This window comes from Podarcis pityusensis (assembly GCF_964106645.2).
Source record: "Podarcis pityusensis genome assembly, chromosome: Z".
Lineage (NCBI taxonomy): Eukaryota > Metazoa > Chordata > Lepidosauria > Squamata > Lacertidae > Podarcis > Podarcis pityusensis.
In genome coordinates, this window is record NC_138044.1 from 40,992,435 (window position 1) to 41,013,519 (window position 21,085).

The 21,085-nt window shown below is 43.7% G+C and overlaps 1 protein-coding gene across 5 annotated transcripts in view; it reads left to right on the forward strand.

The window, feature by feature from the left end:
• IL1RAPL2 (interleukin 1 receptor accessory protein like 2) overlaps nucleotides 1–21,085 on the forward strand; it is a 492,821-nt gene that overhangs the window by 247,582 nt on the left and 224,154 nt on the right. For 4 of the 5 annotated variants that reach the window (XM_080991115.1, XM_080991116.1, XM_080991114.1 and 1 more), the window contains exon 3: nucleotides 19,873–20,146. The exons of the other annotated variant lie outside the window; for it this stretch is intronic. In XM_080991115.1, the coding sequence (XP_080847241.1) occupies nucleotides 19,873–20,146 (274 nt within the window). The remainder of the gene's footprint in view (nucleotides 1–19,872; nucleotides 20,147–21,085) is intronic. 5 annotated transcript variants of the gene reach the window in all.

Sequence of the window (21,085 nt, forward strand, 5' to 3'; positions counted from 1 at the left end):
CCTCAAAGGAACAAACTGTGGTTGATGTGGTCCTGGAGAGCCCCTTAGGCTGGTATTCACCGACCAGATGAATGGACTGCAGATGTTTTGGACTGCAGCTCTGATCAGCCCCCATCACAGCCCATGTTGGTTGGTTGTTGATGATAGTTGCAGTCCAACAGTATCCGGAGGGCACCCAGACTGGGGAAGGCTATATTAAGGTTCTGGGGCAGCCTTTGCCGACCCAATGGCCTCAAGTTGTTGTAGATTACAGCTCCCATCAGCCCCAGCTAGCTAATTGGGATAATTGGGGCTGTAGTCTAAAACACCAGGAAGGTCCCAGATTGCCAAAGGCTGGCTTAGGCCTTTAAAAGTCAACAGCTACACTTTAAAATTGAGCCTAGACATGAACTAGTAAGAGATGTAGCTGATGTAGTATTAGTATAATCTGTTCTGGTAGTCTTGCTCATGCCTGAATTCTGGACAAATACATTTAGAACCAGAGAGCAGTTACAGAGTTTTCTGTAGGGTATTTTGGAACAACATTTCTTTTCCAATCCTTTCATTGCTATTTTTCAAAATAGAATCAATGTGAATTAATATACCCATGACTGACGCTTGCTGATCAAACAATAATCATGCTTCCTTTTCTTTTCTTTTCTTTTTAAACCAAACAAACACTGAAGTTCCTTTTTTATTTGAAAGTGTCTTTTCTGGTGTAATGAAATGCGTACTTATATGTTCTCATCACAGAAGCCATTTATATTCTCCAGTGTGCATGCAGCTAATGAATTGAAATGAGAGAAGAAATGACAAACCTTAGTCTCAAGAAAGGGTCAACACCTTTTCAAGCAAAGGTCCTCCAGTCATTTGAGTGGAAATGTTAATTGGCTCACTGCAGTTGAAATTAGCTCTACCAGATGTTGGGATGGGATGGCATAAAATAGAGGGGGAAAGAAACTGTTCAGTGAGTAATGGCTGGCAGTAAAGAAGAAGGGCTGTGATTTTGTGTGCAACTGAGTTGTTTCAATCCCATTGATATCAATGGAGCTTTAGCAACATTGTACATGGCCTATCAACCTCTGATTTGTGATAGATGAATATGTGGATTTTGATCTTTCTTCATATCTTATTTTCCCGATCTTAAATTTAGCTTGGCTAATTTCTGCATTGTTTTGGTTTTCTCCGTTATAAAGGCTGCATGGAAATCTGCATGCATGTTCATGCACATTGTCCCTACTTTATACACACTTTTGTAAGTAGTAATTTCAATCAAATCAATGTATTGGATGCACACTATTTTCACCAACATTGGCATTTTTATGCACCATTTCACTTAATATATGCATTTTGGTTGGAGAACTGCATTCCAAATTTTGGAGAAGTGCTAATTTTGAAGGCTAGCTGCATTATGGGTTGGGTATTCTGTATATTAGTTCAGGGACTGAAAATTGGATAGGTTTCATTAAAATGTGAACCAGATACATTTCCCCCTTTCATTTCTCCCTCTAAGAAATACTGTCAGTGGTCCTTGACTTAAGCATAGTGCTTGATGGGACCAAACAGCCACCTGGTAATTCAGCATTCTGTTTCCATGAATCTCCCATCTCAGGAGAGACCACTGGTCCATCTAGCTCAGTCTTGTCTACACTGACTGGCAGTGACTTCCTAGGGTTTCAGATGGGGAGTCTCTTCCAGCTCAACCTGCTATTCCATGGATTGAACCTGGGACATTCTGCATGCAAAGCAGATGCTCTACTGCTGAACCACGGGTCTTTCCCTGTAAAATAATGCATTTAACAGTTGCTCCATCACTGAACTATGTCCCTTCTCCTATCCTCCAAAGAAGCCCACAGTCAGGGCAATAGCTCTCTATAGTTGTAGTCCCCTAGGAACTGGTATTCCATGACATATTGTGCCTGAACAACATAGGCTCTGTTTTGCCACTATAGATTTGGAGTGATCTAGCAGAGCTCTTGTCTTCTTACAGTTTACCCAACTGTAGTCCTGCAGTGGTGCAGGTCTGCAAGAATTGAGACTTCTCATATTCATCTGTTTCATCTCTTTGCCCTGTGAAAATAGAACTTGTGCGTCATAGTCTCCTCTGTTCCTGAATGTCAGCTATGCTAGGCCACCCACCCATACACATTAATAATTGTGCTACCTGTACATCTTCCCTGATGTGTTGAGAGAAAGAAATAATCTTTTCCTCGCTCAGAACGGCTGCAAGATCCAGTATATATATATATATATATATATATAGCCTATTGTTTTCTGTCAGAATAAATATTTGATTCTGAGGTTTGCAGTGTGTGCCAGGTGTGGAAAACACATTCCTTTCAAGTGGCAAACCTTGTGCTGAGAAGGTTCATTTGGGGGTAACCTGTATCTGGGAACATCTTCTGGTTACCACATGGAAAAGATGGCAGAAAGCACACTAGATGGTGCATTGTCATCTCGGGCAATCTTTAACCTGCCAGTTTTCATTTGCTTTCCTCTCCATCAGTTGAATCTTCTTGAACATCCCTCCCCACTCCCACCCCTGGTAAAAAGCTGCCATCAGAACTGTCAGGTTGCCTGGCAGACATGCTGGGTTCTACTTTTTGATGGAGCCCTGTCTAGTAGAACTCAGTGAAGTCTCCTGCTGTAGCTTTTATTTCTGAACTGAAAGGTCTACATGTGTAGTGGCATAAAAATGTGGAATGCTCATCCCAGAGAGGCTTGCCTGGCGCCTTCATTACTTATCTTTAGGTGGCAGGCACAAACTTTCTTCTTCTCTCAGGCTTTTGACTCATTATACAATCTATGGCCTTTTAAACCAGAGATGGGGGGAGAAGGGTTGTTTTTGTTCATTACTATGTTGTGTATTTTTGTGTTTTTGTATTGTAAACCCACCCTGTTATCCTCAGATAAAGGATGGTATGGAAATTAAATTAAGGTAAACAGATAAATAAGAAGCCACATCAAAAATTCAGTTTCTCTCACTCTGAATTGTCTATGTCAACCTTCTCCAATGTGGTGCCCTCCCAGTGTTTTGGACCACATCTCCCATAATCTCCAGCCTACATGGCCAATGGTCAAGGATGATAGGAATGCTGGCCAAAAAAATCTGGAAAACACTAGGTTGGAGAAGGCTGGTCCACATTGACTGTGTGTGGTTTTACAGGGTTTTTAAAAGAAGGCATTTCCTAGCCCTACCCAAAGATGCTGATGACTGAGCCTGGGACCATCTAAATGTGAAGTATGTGGTCTGCGGCTGTGATATGTCCTGTGCATCTTCAAGACCATTTAGCTCATCTAGTCAAAACCCATCAATCTTCCATTGAAATTCTTCAAGTTATCATTGTCCTCATTAATTGACCTGCAATTCAGGGTTGCACATGCTGGGGCATGTGGCACAGAGCTTCTCTCCATCTTGTGAAGACCAGATGCCCAGAACTCTGGGAGAGCGCCCCCCCCCCATGTGTGTGGTCAAGTCTCTCTCAATACAAATAAAAATAGAATCAGAATTCGAGCTCAGTTTCTGAGCTAGGACTAAGCTCACCCATAGCTGAGGAGAGGTGCATGCTCACTAGGTTGCTGTTGTCTCCACCCCCTGATTTGCCCACTCTGCAGATTTGTTGCAGATTTCCTGTGTACAAGTTGATGCATTTATCATTTGTTGTTGTTTAGTCGTGTCCAACTCTTCGTGACCCCATGGACCAGAGCATGCCAGGCACTCCTGTCTTCCACTGCCTCCTGCAGTTTGGTCAGACTCATGTTTGTAGCTTCGAGAACACTGTCCAACCATCTCGTCCTCTGTCGTCCCCTTCTCCTTGTGCCCTCAATCTTTCCCAATATCAGGGTCTTCCAGGGTCTTTTATCATAGAATCATTACATTGTAGAGTTGAAGGGACGATCTAGCCCAAACCCCTGCACTGCAGGAATCTTTTACCCAATGTGGGGCTTTAATCCACAACTCTGAGATTAAGAGTCTCATGCTCTAGTGACTGAGCTAGATTTGCTTCAGTGTGATGCATCTTGCCTGTTATTTCAGGTGTGGGCACAAATGTCCACAGTATTAATTTTTGTATTTACTACCTGTTTGAACTTGTTATTTTAGGGCTCTGTAGCCTTTGGAAAACTCAAAAGCAGTTTCCAGCTTTTATGTGACAGATATGCATGCATTGTAGTGCAAAAGTCATAGGTCATGACGGGCGCTTCCTCTATTTGGAACTATTTTAGAAGTATTTGCAATACTCTTGTGAAGCATATAGAAGGACTAGTCTTCCTTGGATCCATGCCACTGAAGAATATTGATTTCTTTCCGTGTTTCTTTGCTCAATAAGGACTAAAACTTACTGCAGTAGAAGCCACTTGCTGTGGCCTGGTCCAGTCAATTTCACAGCACATGTATGAGAGTAGAAAAAGCAGCTGCAATTAGTAACTAGGTAACAGAGGGCGGGGAATCCAATGCACAAGCTTTTCTTTCAACTGTTACAAGCTCTCTTATCCTCTAATACCAAACTGCAGCTTGTTGTGATAATCCTAAAAGGGACACATTAGGGATCAGTCTAGTTGAATGGGTTTTTTCAAAGTATGGCAAGCTTGCATGACCACTTGCCTAGCAGCCTCTTCACAGAGCCCTTGATTTAAACAAAAGCACAATTCTCATCTGCTGCTGTGTCCTTCTAGACACACTAAGCACTACATCCTTAACAGGGTATTTCTGGGTCCAGCTGGGTCACTGTCAAATAGGCAGTGTGGGGTATATTTTCTGCTTTGTATGTGACCAAATAATGCACTTTTAAATCACACCACTCCAACAACATGGGTTATTTGGGCAATATGGTGCTATAAAACTACTATGGTGTGCTTGTGAGAAGAATGTACTTGCTTTACTTATCCCCTCACTCAAGACAAACTTTCTGACAGTTTACATGTGCTCTTTTCATCCAACTCTAATCACAAAAAAGTCATTTTGCTTGATAACAGCAGAGAGTCCAATGTGCTTCAGTCTTTTCCCTCAGAATTATTGTCTGCTTCAGAGCAAAATGCAATTTAAAACGAAAAGAGAGTCAGAATCATGGGCAGCTTTTAATTGATCAAAATATGAAATATTATCAAATGGTACCTTATTAAAACACGTCTAGTGGATGAGAGTCAGAAAGGAATATACATTTTCCGTTCTCTCCCCCTCCCCCTTTCATCTGTTCCTTTTCACTGGCAAGATAGTTTGGCTATGTTAATGCTTCTCCTGATGGAATATGCCAGACTCATGTACAGAATTGCTGCTTAGGTAGCCTTTTAATATATATGTTCCCTTTCTCTGCTTTCCGCCATATCCTTGGAGGAGCAACATAACAATTGACTGCTCTCCCCTCATTTTCATTGATGACTATCTAACTACAGTAGAATCCAAAGTGTGGAGCTGTTTTCCATCATCACCCATCATAAAATGCACAGATTTCTCTGTACAGATGCGCTTTTCACTCAGAAAAGCTGAGTGCTGGAACAAGAGCGCTCCACATAGAGTAGAGAAACCTTTTTTCAGCCTGAGGGTCATGGACTGATTGGTGGGAGGAACCAGTTGGGGAACCAACAAGGGAAGGCGGTTCAGAGCCCAGGGAGTGGTAGTAGGACAACAGTGAGTGGCCACAGAGAGTAGAGGGGAAAGACTGGGAAGAGGAGGTATTGGAAGTTGAAGGGGTAACAGGGCCCAGTGAACCAGGATAGTCTGTGGCAGAGAGAAGTCCAGAATCAGAGGCAGAAGCTGAAGCAGGGGGTGGAGGGAGGCCAAGAGGCAGAGATGAGTCAGGCTGGTGAAGAGTCATAGGTGTCTCCCCTTGGGAAAAGCCCTGGAGAGAGGGGGTCTTAGACAGCTGTGGGGAGGTGGGAGCTTTCAATCTTGGGAACTAATACATGGGGCAAGACCTACCGGAGATGAACTGCTCTGCTCATTAGACCTGGCACTCTACCAAGTCTGTGGAGATAGTATTTTTGATAATAAAGAGTTAACTCCAACTTTGAAAGGTGTGATTTACTGCCAGCTCAGTGTTTGACACTGAGGGCCACAGTTGCTTCTGCAAAGCTTCCAGGGGCTATGAGCCAGAGGCAAAAGTGAGCAAGGTACTGGATGTAAAATTTACCTTTCTATAGTAGGGAGCATCCTTGAAGTCACTCATAAATAGCTACCACCTATACTGAGCAGGCAGGCACACAGGTCACCTGGTCACAGTCCTCCCCACCAAAGTGAGCTGCATTGTATTTCTATATAAATTAAAATAACATATGCAGGTGAATTAGCATATACAAATTGTATGCAGATATGTGTCTTCTCTCTCTCTCTCTTAGTGATGCTATAAGTGACCCCCCTAGTTTGTAAATCAGCATTGGTACCTAAAAGGAACAGGGTACATTGGGAGCCCTGCAAAATTTTGCTTTCAAGCTGGGTGCAAAAAATAAATAAAAAATTGCTTAAATTACAACTAAACCAGTCTTTCTTTCTTCTACATGGTGCAGAACACTAATTTCTTCCCTACCTAGGCTGATTGCAGGTTTATCACAGGCCCCAACCTTAATAGGCTGCCAGTGAGCAATCAGCTAGAAAGGGGTGTTTGTTTCATAGCCTTTACAATATAGTGCGGTTGAAATCAGAACTGGGTGTTCTAAAGGTATTGACCTTGATGTTTACTGAAATCTTGGGGTGAGCTTTTTTTATTTGGTATAGTTAATTATATGCAACATATGCAATCATTTGCACTATGCTTTGCAACAAAGGTTGGGACACGGGTGGCACTGTGGGTTAAACCACAGAGCCTTGGGCTTGCCGATCAGAAGGTCGGCGGTTCAAATCCCCGTGGCGGAGTGAGCTCCCGTTGCTCGGTCCCTGCTCCTGCCAACCTAGCAGTTCGAAAGCACGTCAAAAGTGCAATTACAGTGGTACCTCGGGTTACATACACTTCAGGTTACACACTCTGCTAGCCCAGAAATAGTGCTTCAGGTTAAGAACTTTGCTCCAGGATAAGAACAGAAATCGGGCTCTGGCAGCGCGGCAGAAGGAGGCCCCATTAGCTAAAGTGGTGCTTCAGGTTAAGAACAGTTTCAGGTTAAGAACGGACCTCCGGAACAAATTAAGTACTTAACCTGAAGTACCACTGTAGATAAATAGGTACTGCTCCGGCGGGAAGGTAAACGGCGTTTCCGTGCGCTGCTCTGGTTCGCCAGAAGCGGCTTAGTCATGCTGGCCACATGACCCGGAAGCTGTACGCCGGCTCCCTCGGCCAATAAAGCGAGATGAGAGCTGCAACCCTGGGGTCGGTCACGACTGGACCTAATGGTCAGGGGTCCCTTTACCTTTACCTTGCACCAAAGGCTATCAAGCACTTTGAAGACTTCCATGTAAATAGCCCCCTACTGGGCTTAGGGAACAAGTTGTGACCTCGCCCACAAGGGTGCCCTCAAATGAAGCACTTTTCAGCTTGTCCACAGAAAGGACTGGCAGGGAAGGGAAAGAGATGCTCAGTTTTGGGATGGAGTCCCTGGACATAGTTTTGGGGGTGAGGCTTTGCTCTTCTCAGCTACATTCTGGGTAGCACCTGTCCACAGAACTGAATGGAAACCACTGAGGACAGAGCCAGCCTATATTTGGATATAGCACTGCCTTTGCTGGTTCCAGTACTTGAGGTGCAATCTTAGGTATATTTCCTTGGAGGAAGTCCCTAAACTGGAAGCAATATAGAAATTAACTGTATATTGTTTCAGGTATTACATTTTCCCTCCCTCTTTTTTCTAAAAAGGTTATCTACCCTTGGTTTACAACATCTCAGTATTCTAGACTGCTCAAAAGCAACAGAAACAGGAATGTCAAGATTTTGCTTTACTTAGCTTTTCTCCTAGTAAAGGTATTGTACAGGGGCAGGGAGCCTGGGCCCCTCCATATGTTGCTGGACTACAACTCCCATCAGCCCCAGTCAGCATGGCCAATGGTGGCTTGCAGTCAAATAACATCTGGAGAGCCATAAGCCTCACCATCCTAGCACTACAACATGAGATAAGCAAATGAAGAAGTGACCAGGAATAATTTGAATACCATGCCAAGGAGATTCAGGACAGGCAAAAGAGAGGGTACAGTACTTCTTCAAACAGCACAAACAATGGAGTCTAGCTACCAAAAGATTGGACAAATTTATAGTGGATAACGATATCAACAGCTGCTAATTATGATGACTGTATATTGCCTCTACTAGTTTTTGGGACTCACAGGTGGGAGATCATGAGTAATGAGAGTGCATGCTGTGCTCATTAGTAACAGGCAGAATGGTAGGGTGCCACCTGCCCTCCAATCAAGCATATTGCTGCTCCTTATCAGGAGGCAGAGGGGAATGAAGAGGGCAGTATCAAGGTCAGTGTGGTGCAAGTGGACCAGCAGAGTCAAACCTGTGGACCTGCTGGTGGCTTTGCACCGTGCCAACCCTATTGGTGCCTCGCCCTTGGTAAGCAGCAGCAATGCAAGCAACCAGAGATTTGGTGGGCAGTGGTGCACCACCTCACTGTCTGTTACAGGCACTCAAATCACATTGTGGGCTTCCCATAGGCAAATTGTGGACTACAGGGGCCTTTGATCAGAATTCAGTGGGGCTTTTCTTAGGATCTTGTGCTGTAGGATCCAAGCTGCTATTTCAGGTTTGGGCATACCAAACAACATTGTTTACATTTTGTCATTTGAACCACAGACTGCCCCACCTTCTCTGCAATTGCAGAAATTGTCATGGAAACTTTCTTTGGTTTCTAAAGAGGTTCTTCCTGTGGTGTGAAGGGCTGTTCTTTGAGAAACCTGAGCCCAAAGATTCCTTGGGTCTTTTGAATTAGTCCTGTAGTTTTGGGACATATGTGTGTAGGTATATGAATACACTCATATGTGCCCGTGTATAATCCTTGTTCCCTTGATTATATTTATTACATTTGTATCCCTCTTTCCTCTGAAAATCTCAAGGCAGTGTAGCCCACCCACTCTGGCTTTTCCTATCAACAACCCTGTGAGGTAGGTTAGATTGAGAGTTCACACAGTGAGCTTCGTGGCTGAGTGGCAATTTGAACCTGGATCTTCTCAGCTGGAGTGTAACAAGCTAACCACTACACCCCATGCTGGCTCTCACCTTTTGTAATAGCTCAGTCAGTGGAGCATGAAACACTTAATCTCAGAGTCATGGTTTTGAGCCCCTTGTTGGGCAAAAGATACATGTATTGCAAGGGGGTTGGACTACATGCCCCCACCTGGTCCCTTCCAACTCTACAGTTCCATGTTTAAGTCTGTAGACTTTTACAGCAAAATTCCTACTCAGCTGATGCCCATTTGGATGGGTGGGGTAGAAAGCAGAGAAGTCAATGATAGATGGGAGCTGAAGCCAATGTCAGGCACAGTATCCAGCATGAGGTCGTGCTGTTGAGGCACTATTGGTCTCCTGGCTTCCCTACACAGCTGGTTGCTGGCACTTACAAAGAATGTGAAGGGAGTGGTAACAAGCAGAGGGCTTGGCCCAGTGCAAAACATAGTGGTTAGAGTGTTGAATTGGTTCCACCACCGGATGCTGCACCAGATCAAGCTCCTTGCACCTCTCCCCTCTCCTCTTAGCAATCCACTGGGTTGGGAAGCCAGGAGAACCTTACCAGCTGTTCCTGGTTTTGTCTCCATTCTCCAAACTTCTCAGGGAGCAGGCTGAGGTTGGTGGAGCAGTGCCCCGTTTCCCCAATTGCACCAGATTCAACTGTTCCTACTGGAAACAAGGAACACAATGAAGTGATTTGATGGGGCATGCTTGCAATATACTGGAGCATATGCAACAGTAAAATAGCATGAGTTGTGTAACTTTTTTTCATTTTCATTTTTGCATTGAGCTTAAAAATTCTGACACGTCTAACAGTCCCACAATTATGAATTGCTTCGGGTGACAGTTGCTTACAAAAAGTGTTACAGGCAGATTTGGAATGTAAAGATTATTCATATGACAGCAAGCAGAGAGACAAATTACTTAGTGATTGTGTACACGCTCTCTTATAATTGCTCATAAATTATTATGGTTCATGCTAAAATGCACCCAGAATCCCTAGACCACTGGATTTATTTAAAATATGAACCACAGCAAATCATTTGAAATGTGGCGTACTGCAGTACATGTTGTACAATTATTGCAGATAGAGAAATATATACTCTGGCTTGCCAGCAGTGAAGTTCATTGACAATCCATTGTCGGATTTCAAGATTTCCTTTTCATCTATTCCTGAAACTCGGAGCATGATTAGTTGCTTGATATAAGGGCTATATTCTGAGGGCTTCTGCACATTAACAGCAGGATCTGATGCATGTCTACTTCCAAGTCCCATTGAGTTCAATGGAATTTACTCTCAAGTAAGTGTGTATAAGGAGAATGTGTGATCCTAAGGGCCCTTTCAGAGAACTTCATTGTGTTCAGTGTGGCTGGCCAACGTTGCTGCACTGCTCCCATCTGCTTGTGCTGCTGCTGCTGACCACCACTCTGCTCTCTCCCTCCTTCCCTTTCATGCCTGCCTGAAGGAGGCAATGTAGGAAGAGGAAGTGAGCAGTTGGAGGTGAGAAGCTGTGGAGGCAACACAGCCCCTGCCTACCCACCTCAGGCAATGCAATGCCTTGTGTTGGTCCTGATGCTCACCAGAATGGAGGACCTGTGGCCCTCGAAAGCAAATACCATTGACACAGGCTTTACATACAAGTATTGCTTACTTGGGTATGTGACCTCCTGCATACAAATCATGTGCTATACCACCCTCTGAGTTTGGCAGCCAGTCACTACACCCTGTAACAGTGTGCTGCATTATTTACTCCCTTTTATTTATTTATTGCACTCTATGTTAGTCTTCTTCATGGTACATGGGGTTCCTGAGGCAAGTCTCCCTTCACTGACCAGACCAAGGTTCCGTGCGCACTAACCTGTTTGTAGCAAAAAAATGTAGTTTTTTCTCAATGCAGAATCATGCTCATCCTCAACATGCTGTTTTCAATCTGGGTTGATTCCAGATCATGAAACCAGAGTGGATTGTGGTTGCTTGGTATGCATTTGAAACCACTCCCTTTGATTGGTATCAAGGGCGCTTCCCAGTCAAAGGAATGCACATGGCAGATAGTTAAGTATTTATTGTTAAAGGTAACACTCACGGTCGCTTCTACAGCTCTGGATATCTACGCACACCAATCCAACTGCTAGGCAGCTATTCCTAGGTCTGTGCTCTATGGAACAGTTGCAGCAGTTGGGAACCATTCCCCTTCCAATGGTTTATGTATCTTCTCCCAACGGGCTGTGTACATGTAGCCAGAGACTGTTTCTGTGTGGAAACTTCCTCTACTCCTCCCTTTTCAATCCCCTCCTGGTTCTGGGAGGTAGTGGTTCAGAAGAGGGTGGGGAAGCACCTGGCTCTTCACTTGCCTGACCTGACTCTTCCTCTTCTCCACCCTCCAGCTCTGAAACTTCCCCTGCTTCTGATTCTTGCCTCCTGGCTGGTATGGGTCCCCAGAAAGTACTACATGTCTCTCCTGAGTCGGACTCCAGCCCCGCTGCCCCCTGGTGCACCCTCATCAGCATCCTGGCAGTTCCTGACAATTAGGTTATCTACACCTTTTCCTCCTTGCACATGCCCCAGGAGAATGAATAAGGAAGTAGTGGTTGTTATTGGGCAGGTGTGGATCAACTCCCATTGCTGGAACTGCCCTCATCTGTTTTCATATGTCCCCACTGCAAGGTAATGCAGAATTAATCTGCAAAGAGCTATTATTTTAAGAATGAAACCAATTTCTCAAGAAGCACTTTTTGGTGGCAAAAATGCAGTAGATCTAGGCTGCCTAGAAGAAACAATTTCCAATGATTCTGGAATAAAATGTCACGGGCACGCATCCCAGGAGTTGGCTTGTATGGAAATAGGTTGGTATAGATATAATCTGAAACAAGCTGTATGTTGTAATTATTAATGTATCTAATCAGAACTAGGTTGACCCAAACTCAAATGGCTTTGGGACAGTCTCAACCCAACCTACTTCATAGGATTGTTGTGAGAATAAAACAATGGGGAAAAGAAACAAGGCAGACCATCCTTAAAGGAAGGCAGGATAAAATGATGGCAAGATTACCGTTAACACACCTGTGTCACATAGCTATTGTGAGGATGAAATGCTGCATAGGAACATGGAAAGTTGCGTTACATTGGACCATCTAGCTTAGTATTGTCTACACTGACTGACAGCAGCTCCCTAGAGTTTCAGACTAGGAATCTTTCCAAGCCTTACTTGGAGATGTCTGACATTGGACCTGGGACCTTCTAGATGAAAAGCAAATGGTGCCCCCCTGAGCTAAGGACTTTGGGATATACTACTCTTACCTCCTTGAAAGAAGGGCAGGAGAAAAATGATGGTAAGCTTGCTTTGATGCACCTACCTTACTGGGTTGTGAGAATAAAATTGTGGGGAGGAGAGATCCAGCTATACCACCCTTACCTCCTTGAAGGAAGGGTGAGATAGAATGATAGTAGCATATGAAGCTCCATTTTTGTAGCCCCCATCATGTTTAAAATAATAGCATGGGGAATTTTTCAGATAAAGCCTGCGGTTTTTGTGCTCCAATGACTGGTAGTTCAGTTACTATCTTGGGTGGGAGGGAATCTTACTTTACAGCATAAGCTTTAGAGAGCTTGACCTAGATTTGAGCCCATGCACAGCTACGAAAAGAAGAAACATTCTTGATGTGGCTTTCGATGAGAGAAAATGACACGGGGGGGGCGGGGAGTCATCTTCTGTTTGATTAGCCTCTCTTCAATGATTATGATTTAGTCCAAGCTCATTTCAAGTCCCCCCACCCTTCCCCTAAATGTCATCAAATGTTACGTACCCTGTTATAAATAGTCTTCAGTCAGTTTCTCAGAACATGTTGCTCTTTGTAATTATCTCCTTGGAGCTCGTTGAAGACTTAGCCAGGCAACAAATGAAAGAGCTCCAAGCCAGGCAGAAACAATGAAGAATCATGGCTTACATACATCGCTCCCTTTCAGCAGAGGCATCCACATCCTTTAATTATTCCCATCATTAACTGCTGTGCTTGGTACAAAATTGTAATAATATTTGGACCCAGCTGAAGAAAAAGACAACTTGTCAATGTGGAAATGTATGATGTCACTTTTTTAAAAAAGAAAAAGAAAAAGAAGATCCCAATTTGCCCCAGAATGTCTCTGGAGTTGTTACATATTCAGTAATATGGTATAATTCTGGGTTAGCCAATGTGGCTCCCTCCAGATGTTGAGGTTATGTCACCTTCCACATATGTCTCTGGGCAATGTGCACAATATAATAAAAAGAGTTTAAAACAGCACAGGAAATAACAGCAAATGAATGTAAAAATCAATGCAAAGTGGGCACCCATGGCAGAGAAATATCTATCCAACTGGGAAAGCTTATTAAAACAAAAATGCCTTCACCTGTCATATCTCAACCGGAACACTGCTCCACAGAGCAGGAGCAGCCACGCTAAAAGACCTGCTCCAACTTACCGGTACTTCGGATCTCTTTGGGTCCACTAGGAAAAAGTCTCCTGCATACTGCAGTAATCTGCTGGGTATATAAGGGATAAGGCAGTTCTTCAAGTAATGCTTTGGACTATGACTCCCATTAGCCCCAGCCAGCATTACCAGTGGCCAGGGATGAAGGGAATTGTAGCCCAAAACATCTGGAGGGCAACACAGTGGCTTACCTTGGAACAGTTTTTAATGATTAAAATTCTCCAGTATGAAGTACTTGTGGTACCTGTTTTTCTACCATTGTGGTCTGGCAACTCCTGCAGCCCAGTGGGTACCAAACATATTGCTCTGCTTTCTTTTGGACCACATCAGTGAAGCCGAGAGGCGGGTCTTGTCATCTGGGAAACCCAGGACCTCCATACACACTGTCCAGGCTTGCACCCAAGGGAGGTCACTTTGATGCTGCTAATGCAGCAAAAACTACATGGGAAGCAGCAGTTATGAGTTACCGGTCTCTGCAGCCACAGCAGGTACTGTGATTCTCCAGTGGTTTAGCTTCACCCCAGGATCCACACTCTATTGTCTCTTGAGTCAGACAGATGCCAACAACAAATTGGTCCTGATGTAAAGCACACACACCTTGAAGCCGTATTCATGTTCATATAATCAGCTGCCTTATACTAGTTGGGACCATTGATCTACCTAGTGCATGATATCTACAATGACTGGTAGTAGATCTCCAATGATCTACAGACAGGGGTCTTATGCAGCTATACCTGGGGATGCATAGGGATTGAACCCAAGACCTTCTACATATATGACATGGGCTCTACCTCTGAATTTCGGTCCTTCCTAACAATGCCAAATTCCATCCCAGGGAAAATAACAGCTTGAGGTAGCAAGAGAGATTTCCATTGGAGCCATAGCATGGCAGGGAATATATTAAACTTTCTTTTTTGCACAGAATGCTCTTGGTCTTGATTGCCACTACGCTGCCCCCCACATGCCTGCTGTTTTCAAAAAATAAAACCCCAAACTCATAAAATGCAACCTTCCATTTTATGTATTGGCTAGTTGGCCCTGTCTGAAAGAGGCTCTTTAGATTTTCTAGCTCTGCTCCCTAAGATACTAGTGTGGTATAGTGAATTGAGTGTTAGACTAAGATCTGAGAAACCAGGGTTCAAATCCCCACCAGTAGCAGGGCCAGGGGGGCAGAGGGGCACTGGGTGGCACATGTGCTGCAGGGCCCTGGAGTCACTGCCCCTTCCGGGTGCTCGGCTTGTGCAGGGCTATCTCTGAAAAAAAGCTCAGCAATTTTGGGTGCCCTAGGGGCTGGCTGGTGGTCCCCACTCAGCTATGAAGCTCACTGGGTGACCTTGTGCCAATCACTCACTCTCAGCCTAACCTACAGTGTTGTTGTGATGATAAAAAGGAGAGGAAGAGGACAATATTGAGCTCCTTGAAGGAAAAGTGGGATAGAAATGTAAACTAGATTCTGGATCCCCTTCATGCAGAGTATGTCTTCTACCATTGAGCTCTGCCATCTCCCTATTGGAGGGGTGAATCTTGGTATGTCATCTCTGTCCTTGCCCATTGCTGTGCACCTGGCATGGCTGGGAAGAGGTAGAAAGGGCATAGCTGCCCATTATGGCTATGTGAAGCCCCTCTTCATCTGCTCTTTTTGAGCAGATGGTTACAATCATGGCTTTTGTCCTATTCCTACCCAAGAGTCTAAGCTTGATGAGGATTGCGGAAGAAGTCCATTATCATGACAATCAAGCCTATGAATGGTGAAATAACATGAAAATGATGGATTGTTCTTGATCTCTCACTTTGAAAGCAACAACAAGGATGCTTTCAGTACAAGCACTGCCCTAAATGTCAAATCAAGCAGACTTTGTTTACACAAACCAAAGCCACGTGTACCATTCAACCAAGGACAGGGATGAATATAGACTGCCTGTTTTCTTGGTCTAAAGGGTTAGCTGTATTTGATTTCTTAGGGCAACCTTAAGATCCACTTTTAATAAGCTGTTCAAACAAGCAACCTCTAAGCAATGAAAGATAAATGTTCAGCTCTTGTTAAGGTCACTCTGAGGTCCTTTTTTTTATTTAATCTAATTTGCTTCATATCTATGCTTATTCACCATCTTATGATGCCATGAAACAAGTTGTGATTGTTTAACCATCAGATGCATAATGCAGAGAATATTCAGAAAGGTTATTCCCTGAGGAAGCAGGGTTAAGCTCCATGCAAATTGTTCTGCTGATACAGTTTGCAGTTGTAACATAGGAATCTGCCCTACACAGAGTATTGGTCTATATCAGTGTTTCCCAAATTTGAGGTCTCTAGCTGTTTTTGGACTACAGTTCCCTGACCAGCAGTCCTGCTAGCCAGGGTTAATGGGAGTTGTAGTCCAAAAACAGCTGGAGACCCAAGTTTGGGAAGCACTGATCTGGTCTAATACTGACCACACAATGAATAGCAGCATGACTCCAGTATTTCAGACCGGAGTCTTTCCCAATCCTACCCTGATATGTCAGAGATTGACCTGTGAACTCTGGCCTTAGCTCCACCCATTCACATCCAGGAGCATCCATGTTTTTGTCTGTGCAATAGGACAGACACCATGGCTAGGTTTCTCAGGCTCTGCATTTTAATACTTCAGTTACATTTTCTGAAAAAGAGGATTTGGTGTGTCATTAACGCCAAGAGCATTTTATTTTATTTTATTTTACACATGACTCTTATGTTAGTTTTCAGATCATGCCTGCTGCCTCTTGAACTTAACCTGTCTTGAAACCTTACATGACAAAGGTTTACAAATGGAATTTTAGCTGAACCATGCAAAATGCATTTGAAATATGGTTCACTTGCTCAGTTCAAGTGACCACACTGTAATTAAATTTGAGATGCTGTGATTTGGAAATTAGTCTTCTAAGCCTGGATTTGAAGGGATTTGAGAGGAGCTTAAAGTAACTAAAGAAAAATAATTAAGAGCTAGAGAGAACTGTCAAAGAGGGCTGGGATTTTGGTAAGCGATGGATTTAGGAGAGATCTTTGTACGCCAACAGTGCAATCATAACCAGTGGTACTGGCCACCCCAATTTCTGCTGAGTGGGGCATGAGATTCCAAGGCGTCTCGGCACTCAACCAGGGTTGATGTTCCTTTGGGGAAGATAAGGCACAGAGGAGTCTGCAGTGTCTTTGAGATATTATTTATTTAGACACATTTACAGCAAAATCTTCAGTGGAGAGAGATTTCTTCAAAGCAGCCCAGCACTGGATTCCAGACATCTCCATGTCTCTCTCCCAGCCTGCCTTCAGCCAGTCTGCCAAGAAGGCTTTGGCTTTCACAGCAGTTCATCAAGCCCATCTCTAAATTTGAAAGGGACACATTTTTACTGTGTGACATCACGTCCGCTGTTACCTCCATCTCCCAACTCTGCTATTTACCCAGGGCTCAGGCAGTGCATCATTGACTGGCCACTGTCCAGCAATTACACCTTGATGGTCCTTCTCCTTAGGCCAGGCATGTCCAACTCCCAAGAGACTGCGTTCTACTCCCATCATCATCATCATCATCATTTATTATGGTCAGAGACCAGCTTGAAAAGCACAACTGGAACAGCTTTCACAAGAATAAAATATACATTTAAAGCAGTGTACAACAACAGCTTAAAGATTAAAATCTAAGATAAACTGGCAGTGATCTACCCATTGGATTGATCAAAGTTGTTGAGCCTGATGCAATTAGCTAGTTTTGACTACTCCTCTTTTCCCATTACAACAATTTATAATAATAATTTATTATTTATACCCCACCCATCTGGCCAGGCATCCCCAGCCACTCAGCGTTATGAACTGGGGTTTTTTGGGGGGGAGGGGGTCTGACAGAAAGACAGAGGGAGGAAGTCAGCCTGCTGGTGAGGGAAGCAAGGAGTTCTTGCCTTTTGCTCAGAAGAATCTGGAAGCTCATGATGCTTGACATGCTCCTAGATGCAAGTGAGCTACTGCTACATTCATGAAGACATAATTCACCCAAGGTGATTGTAGATCACACACTTGCATTGCAGGGATGAGAAAAACTATGGACTTCCAGAGGTGGTGGACTCCATCCTCTGATAGCCAAGCATGGCTAGTGGTCAGGGATGATGCAGTAGCTCAGCAGTATCAGAAGGGTCCCTGGTGCTTCATCCCTGGAGAAGGGTAGGAAACTTGGGCTGCAGTGACTTGGGCTGCAACTCTCTCTCTCTGTCTCAACTATTTTTTATCTCCGCTTTTAAAGAAGGGAATGAACAGGCTGTTAAATGTAGCAAAATCGCTTGAACTGAGTAGTGCTGCAATGAAACATTCCACCCTAAAACACTACGGGGGGGGGGGATGTCGTAAGAAACCAGAATGGCTTTTGCCCACTTGTTGGCACCTGTCTACAATGGAGACAATGGAGTATGCCTCGGGGGGGGGGGCATGAAGTGAAACTGCTGGAAAAATCACAACACCTTCTGTTACTGTGGAGACTGGTAACTTGTAACTGCTGCCTCGCACATTGTTTCTGACCTCCCCAGGGCACAAGCCTGGGCAGTGTGTATGGACATCCTGGGCTGCCCAGATGACAAGACCCACTTCTTGGCCTTGCTGATGCAGTCCAAAGGAAAGCAGATGTTTGGCACCAGCTTAGTTGCAGGAGTTGCCAGATCATAATGGTAGAAAAATGGGTTCCACAAGTACTTCATACTGGAGAACTCTTATAATCAAAAACTATGCCAGGGTAAGCCAATGAGCTGCCCTCCAGATGTTTTGAACTAAAATTCCCATAATACCTGGCCACTGGTAGTGCTGGTTGGAGTTGATGAGAATGACCTCACTCCCTTCACCCCTTTCTATATGGGAGACCAACTGACTGAGGGAGCAGGGTTAAGCTCCATGCAAAAAACTACAGTATACACTTGTAACACAGGAATCTGCCCTACACAGAGTATTGATCTATCTTGGTGTTTTCCAGTCTTGGATCTCCAGCTGTTTTTGGACTATAACTCCCAGGACCAGTGGTCAGGTGATGGGAACCATAGTCCAGAAACAGCTGGAGATCTAAGTTTGGGAAACACAGGTGACCCAGATCTTGTTTTCATAAAAACAGGAAGTGGCACCATATTGAGTGGAGGGAGGGAGGCATAGATCTAAGAAATGTGTTAGAGAGACACATGGATCTGAGCTTCCAGTAACACATTGAAACACTGTACTGAAGGGAAAGCCCTTTGGGAATTTGGGACTCTGTGTTGAAAAAGTGAGAAGCTTTGATGGCTTAATGGTTTTTTGTGATGATCCTGATGTTTTGGGGGCAGCTGGAGAGTATGAAATGCACTTTCACTTTCACTGAGCTGTAGCCCTGCCCCAAGGAGTTCCTCCCACATTGCCTGGAATTTCTTGGGTGGGCCTGGGAAATAGCCACATTGCAGTGGTACCCATGTCACCATGAAAGCACAAGAAGAGGCCTTGGGGTGGGAATGAAAACTAGCTAAATGACTAAGGTATTGCATGAAACACAAAAAGTTAGCCTCTTCCTCTTTTCTGCCAAAATTATAAATGTTTTCTGCGGAATCTCTCAAGTCCTTGTACACTCAAGTACGTATCTTAATTGGTTTCTAATAAATGCCTTGCAGGGTTGCCTTCAAGTCAAAATTAAACATGGTGTGGATTTTGTCTCCACCACTAATCAGTATTTTACACAAAACATAGCTGACTAGAAAGAGGAAAGGAAAGTGGAAGAGGTGGTTTTGAGAACAGATGCCATTCTAGGGGTTTTTTTTCTATTGGAAGAAAATTGCAATCACTAAACTGGTCAATTGGGTCAAGTGGTTGAGGTGAAAGCTCTAGAATTATTAATTAAGGATGGTGCATCTTGGCAGCAGGAATGAAAGAAACATAGAAAAGGGAATGGGAACATGTGAAGCCACCAATGCCCTCTAATAATTACCTAGAGTGTTTATGTCAAAATGGGTAATGTAAACCATCACTTTTTAATTAGTCTCATGTCTTATCATGGAGTGGTAAATAGCATTGTTTCAATTGTTATTTCTTTAGGGATGAGATTAATTTATATCAGTTTCCTAAGTGGTTTTGTGTTTCCATTTTCCATGTTTTACTGGTAGGACTGCCAACAGGTAGGGAACAATGGTTTGGATCCAATGTTAGTCCTACTCAGAGCAGACCCACTGAAATTAATGGGCATATATCTAGCTTAGATATATTAATTTCAATGGGTTCTGTCCTATTAGAGACTTTGAAACTTTCACACACTTACACCCACACTCACACACAAACTCACACACACTCACACACACACATATTGTATATATACTTATTCTTTTTGTTTGCAGTGGATGGTTGCATCGACTGGTTAGTGGATCTCAAGAAATACATGGCTTTGGCAGGTGAGCCCGTTCGAGTGAAATGCGCCCTTTTCTACAGCTACATCAGGACCAACTACAGCATGGCTCAAAGCACAGGCCTTCGTCTTATGTGGTACAAAAACAAAGGAGACTTGGAAGAACCCATTATCTTCTCTGAAGTCAGAATGAGCAAAGACGAAGACTCCATATGGTTTCATGCAGCAGAGGTTCAAGACAGTGGTTTCTACACCTGCGTGCTAAGGTGTGTATCATGCTAAACTATAATTGCAGGTTTAATGCATTTTGAAACGGTGCTTTGATTTAAGATTCAGAGCTGTGGGGAATTTGAACCACATTTTCTGAAACACGGTGCAACAGCTTCACCAGTCTGGTTCCAGATGTTTTGAACTCCAGCTTTCAAGCCCGAGCCTAATAATAATAATAATAATAATAATTCACTTATTAATCACCTTCCATGGAAGCATCTCTAGATGATGTACAACAGAAATAGATAAAAACAGCAGAAATATTTAAAAAGCAAAGCTTTGTAGACACGCATGGCAGAAACCCACTCTTCTAGCTGGGAAAGCGTGTAAGAACAGAAATGTCTTCAGTTGTTTCTGGAAAGTGCAGATAGCCAGGATCTCAACAATAGTGCTATTCCACAGAACAGGGGCAGTCATACTAAAAGTCCTGCTCTGAGTTGATGTGAAGTGGGTTTCTGTTGCCCATATAAAACTGCTTATGCATGCGTCATAGAAACAGCTAATCTGTATTGCTTCTCATTTTCCTTTCTTTCTTTGGGAATCCTGATTAATTTTATATTTAAGATAGCATTGTCAATGTAGCAAAAAGAAGAAGGGGATAAAGGGTCTCTGCTGCAAGGATCTTACAATTACAATCTAAATTTTAATGGTTGGGAAGGAAGAGGTGGAGGCATGCAAAACAAATAGCAGAGAGCAGAGGAATGGGAGAGAACCATGAGGGATAGGTTTGAACCAGTGCTGTACATGGTGTATTTACAAATAATCACACCCGGTACTATTCATACCATTCATAATAATTACGCCCACTTCTGTTGGATACCTACTTTAGGTAGCACAACTGAGTAAAGCAAGCCTTACAAAATAGCAGATTCAACAAAACTAGCTCTCAGAGTAACATCTTTGCAGATTGATTGGCACTAGGGATAAGGAATATG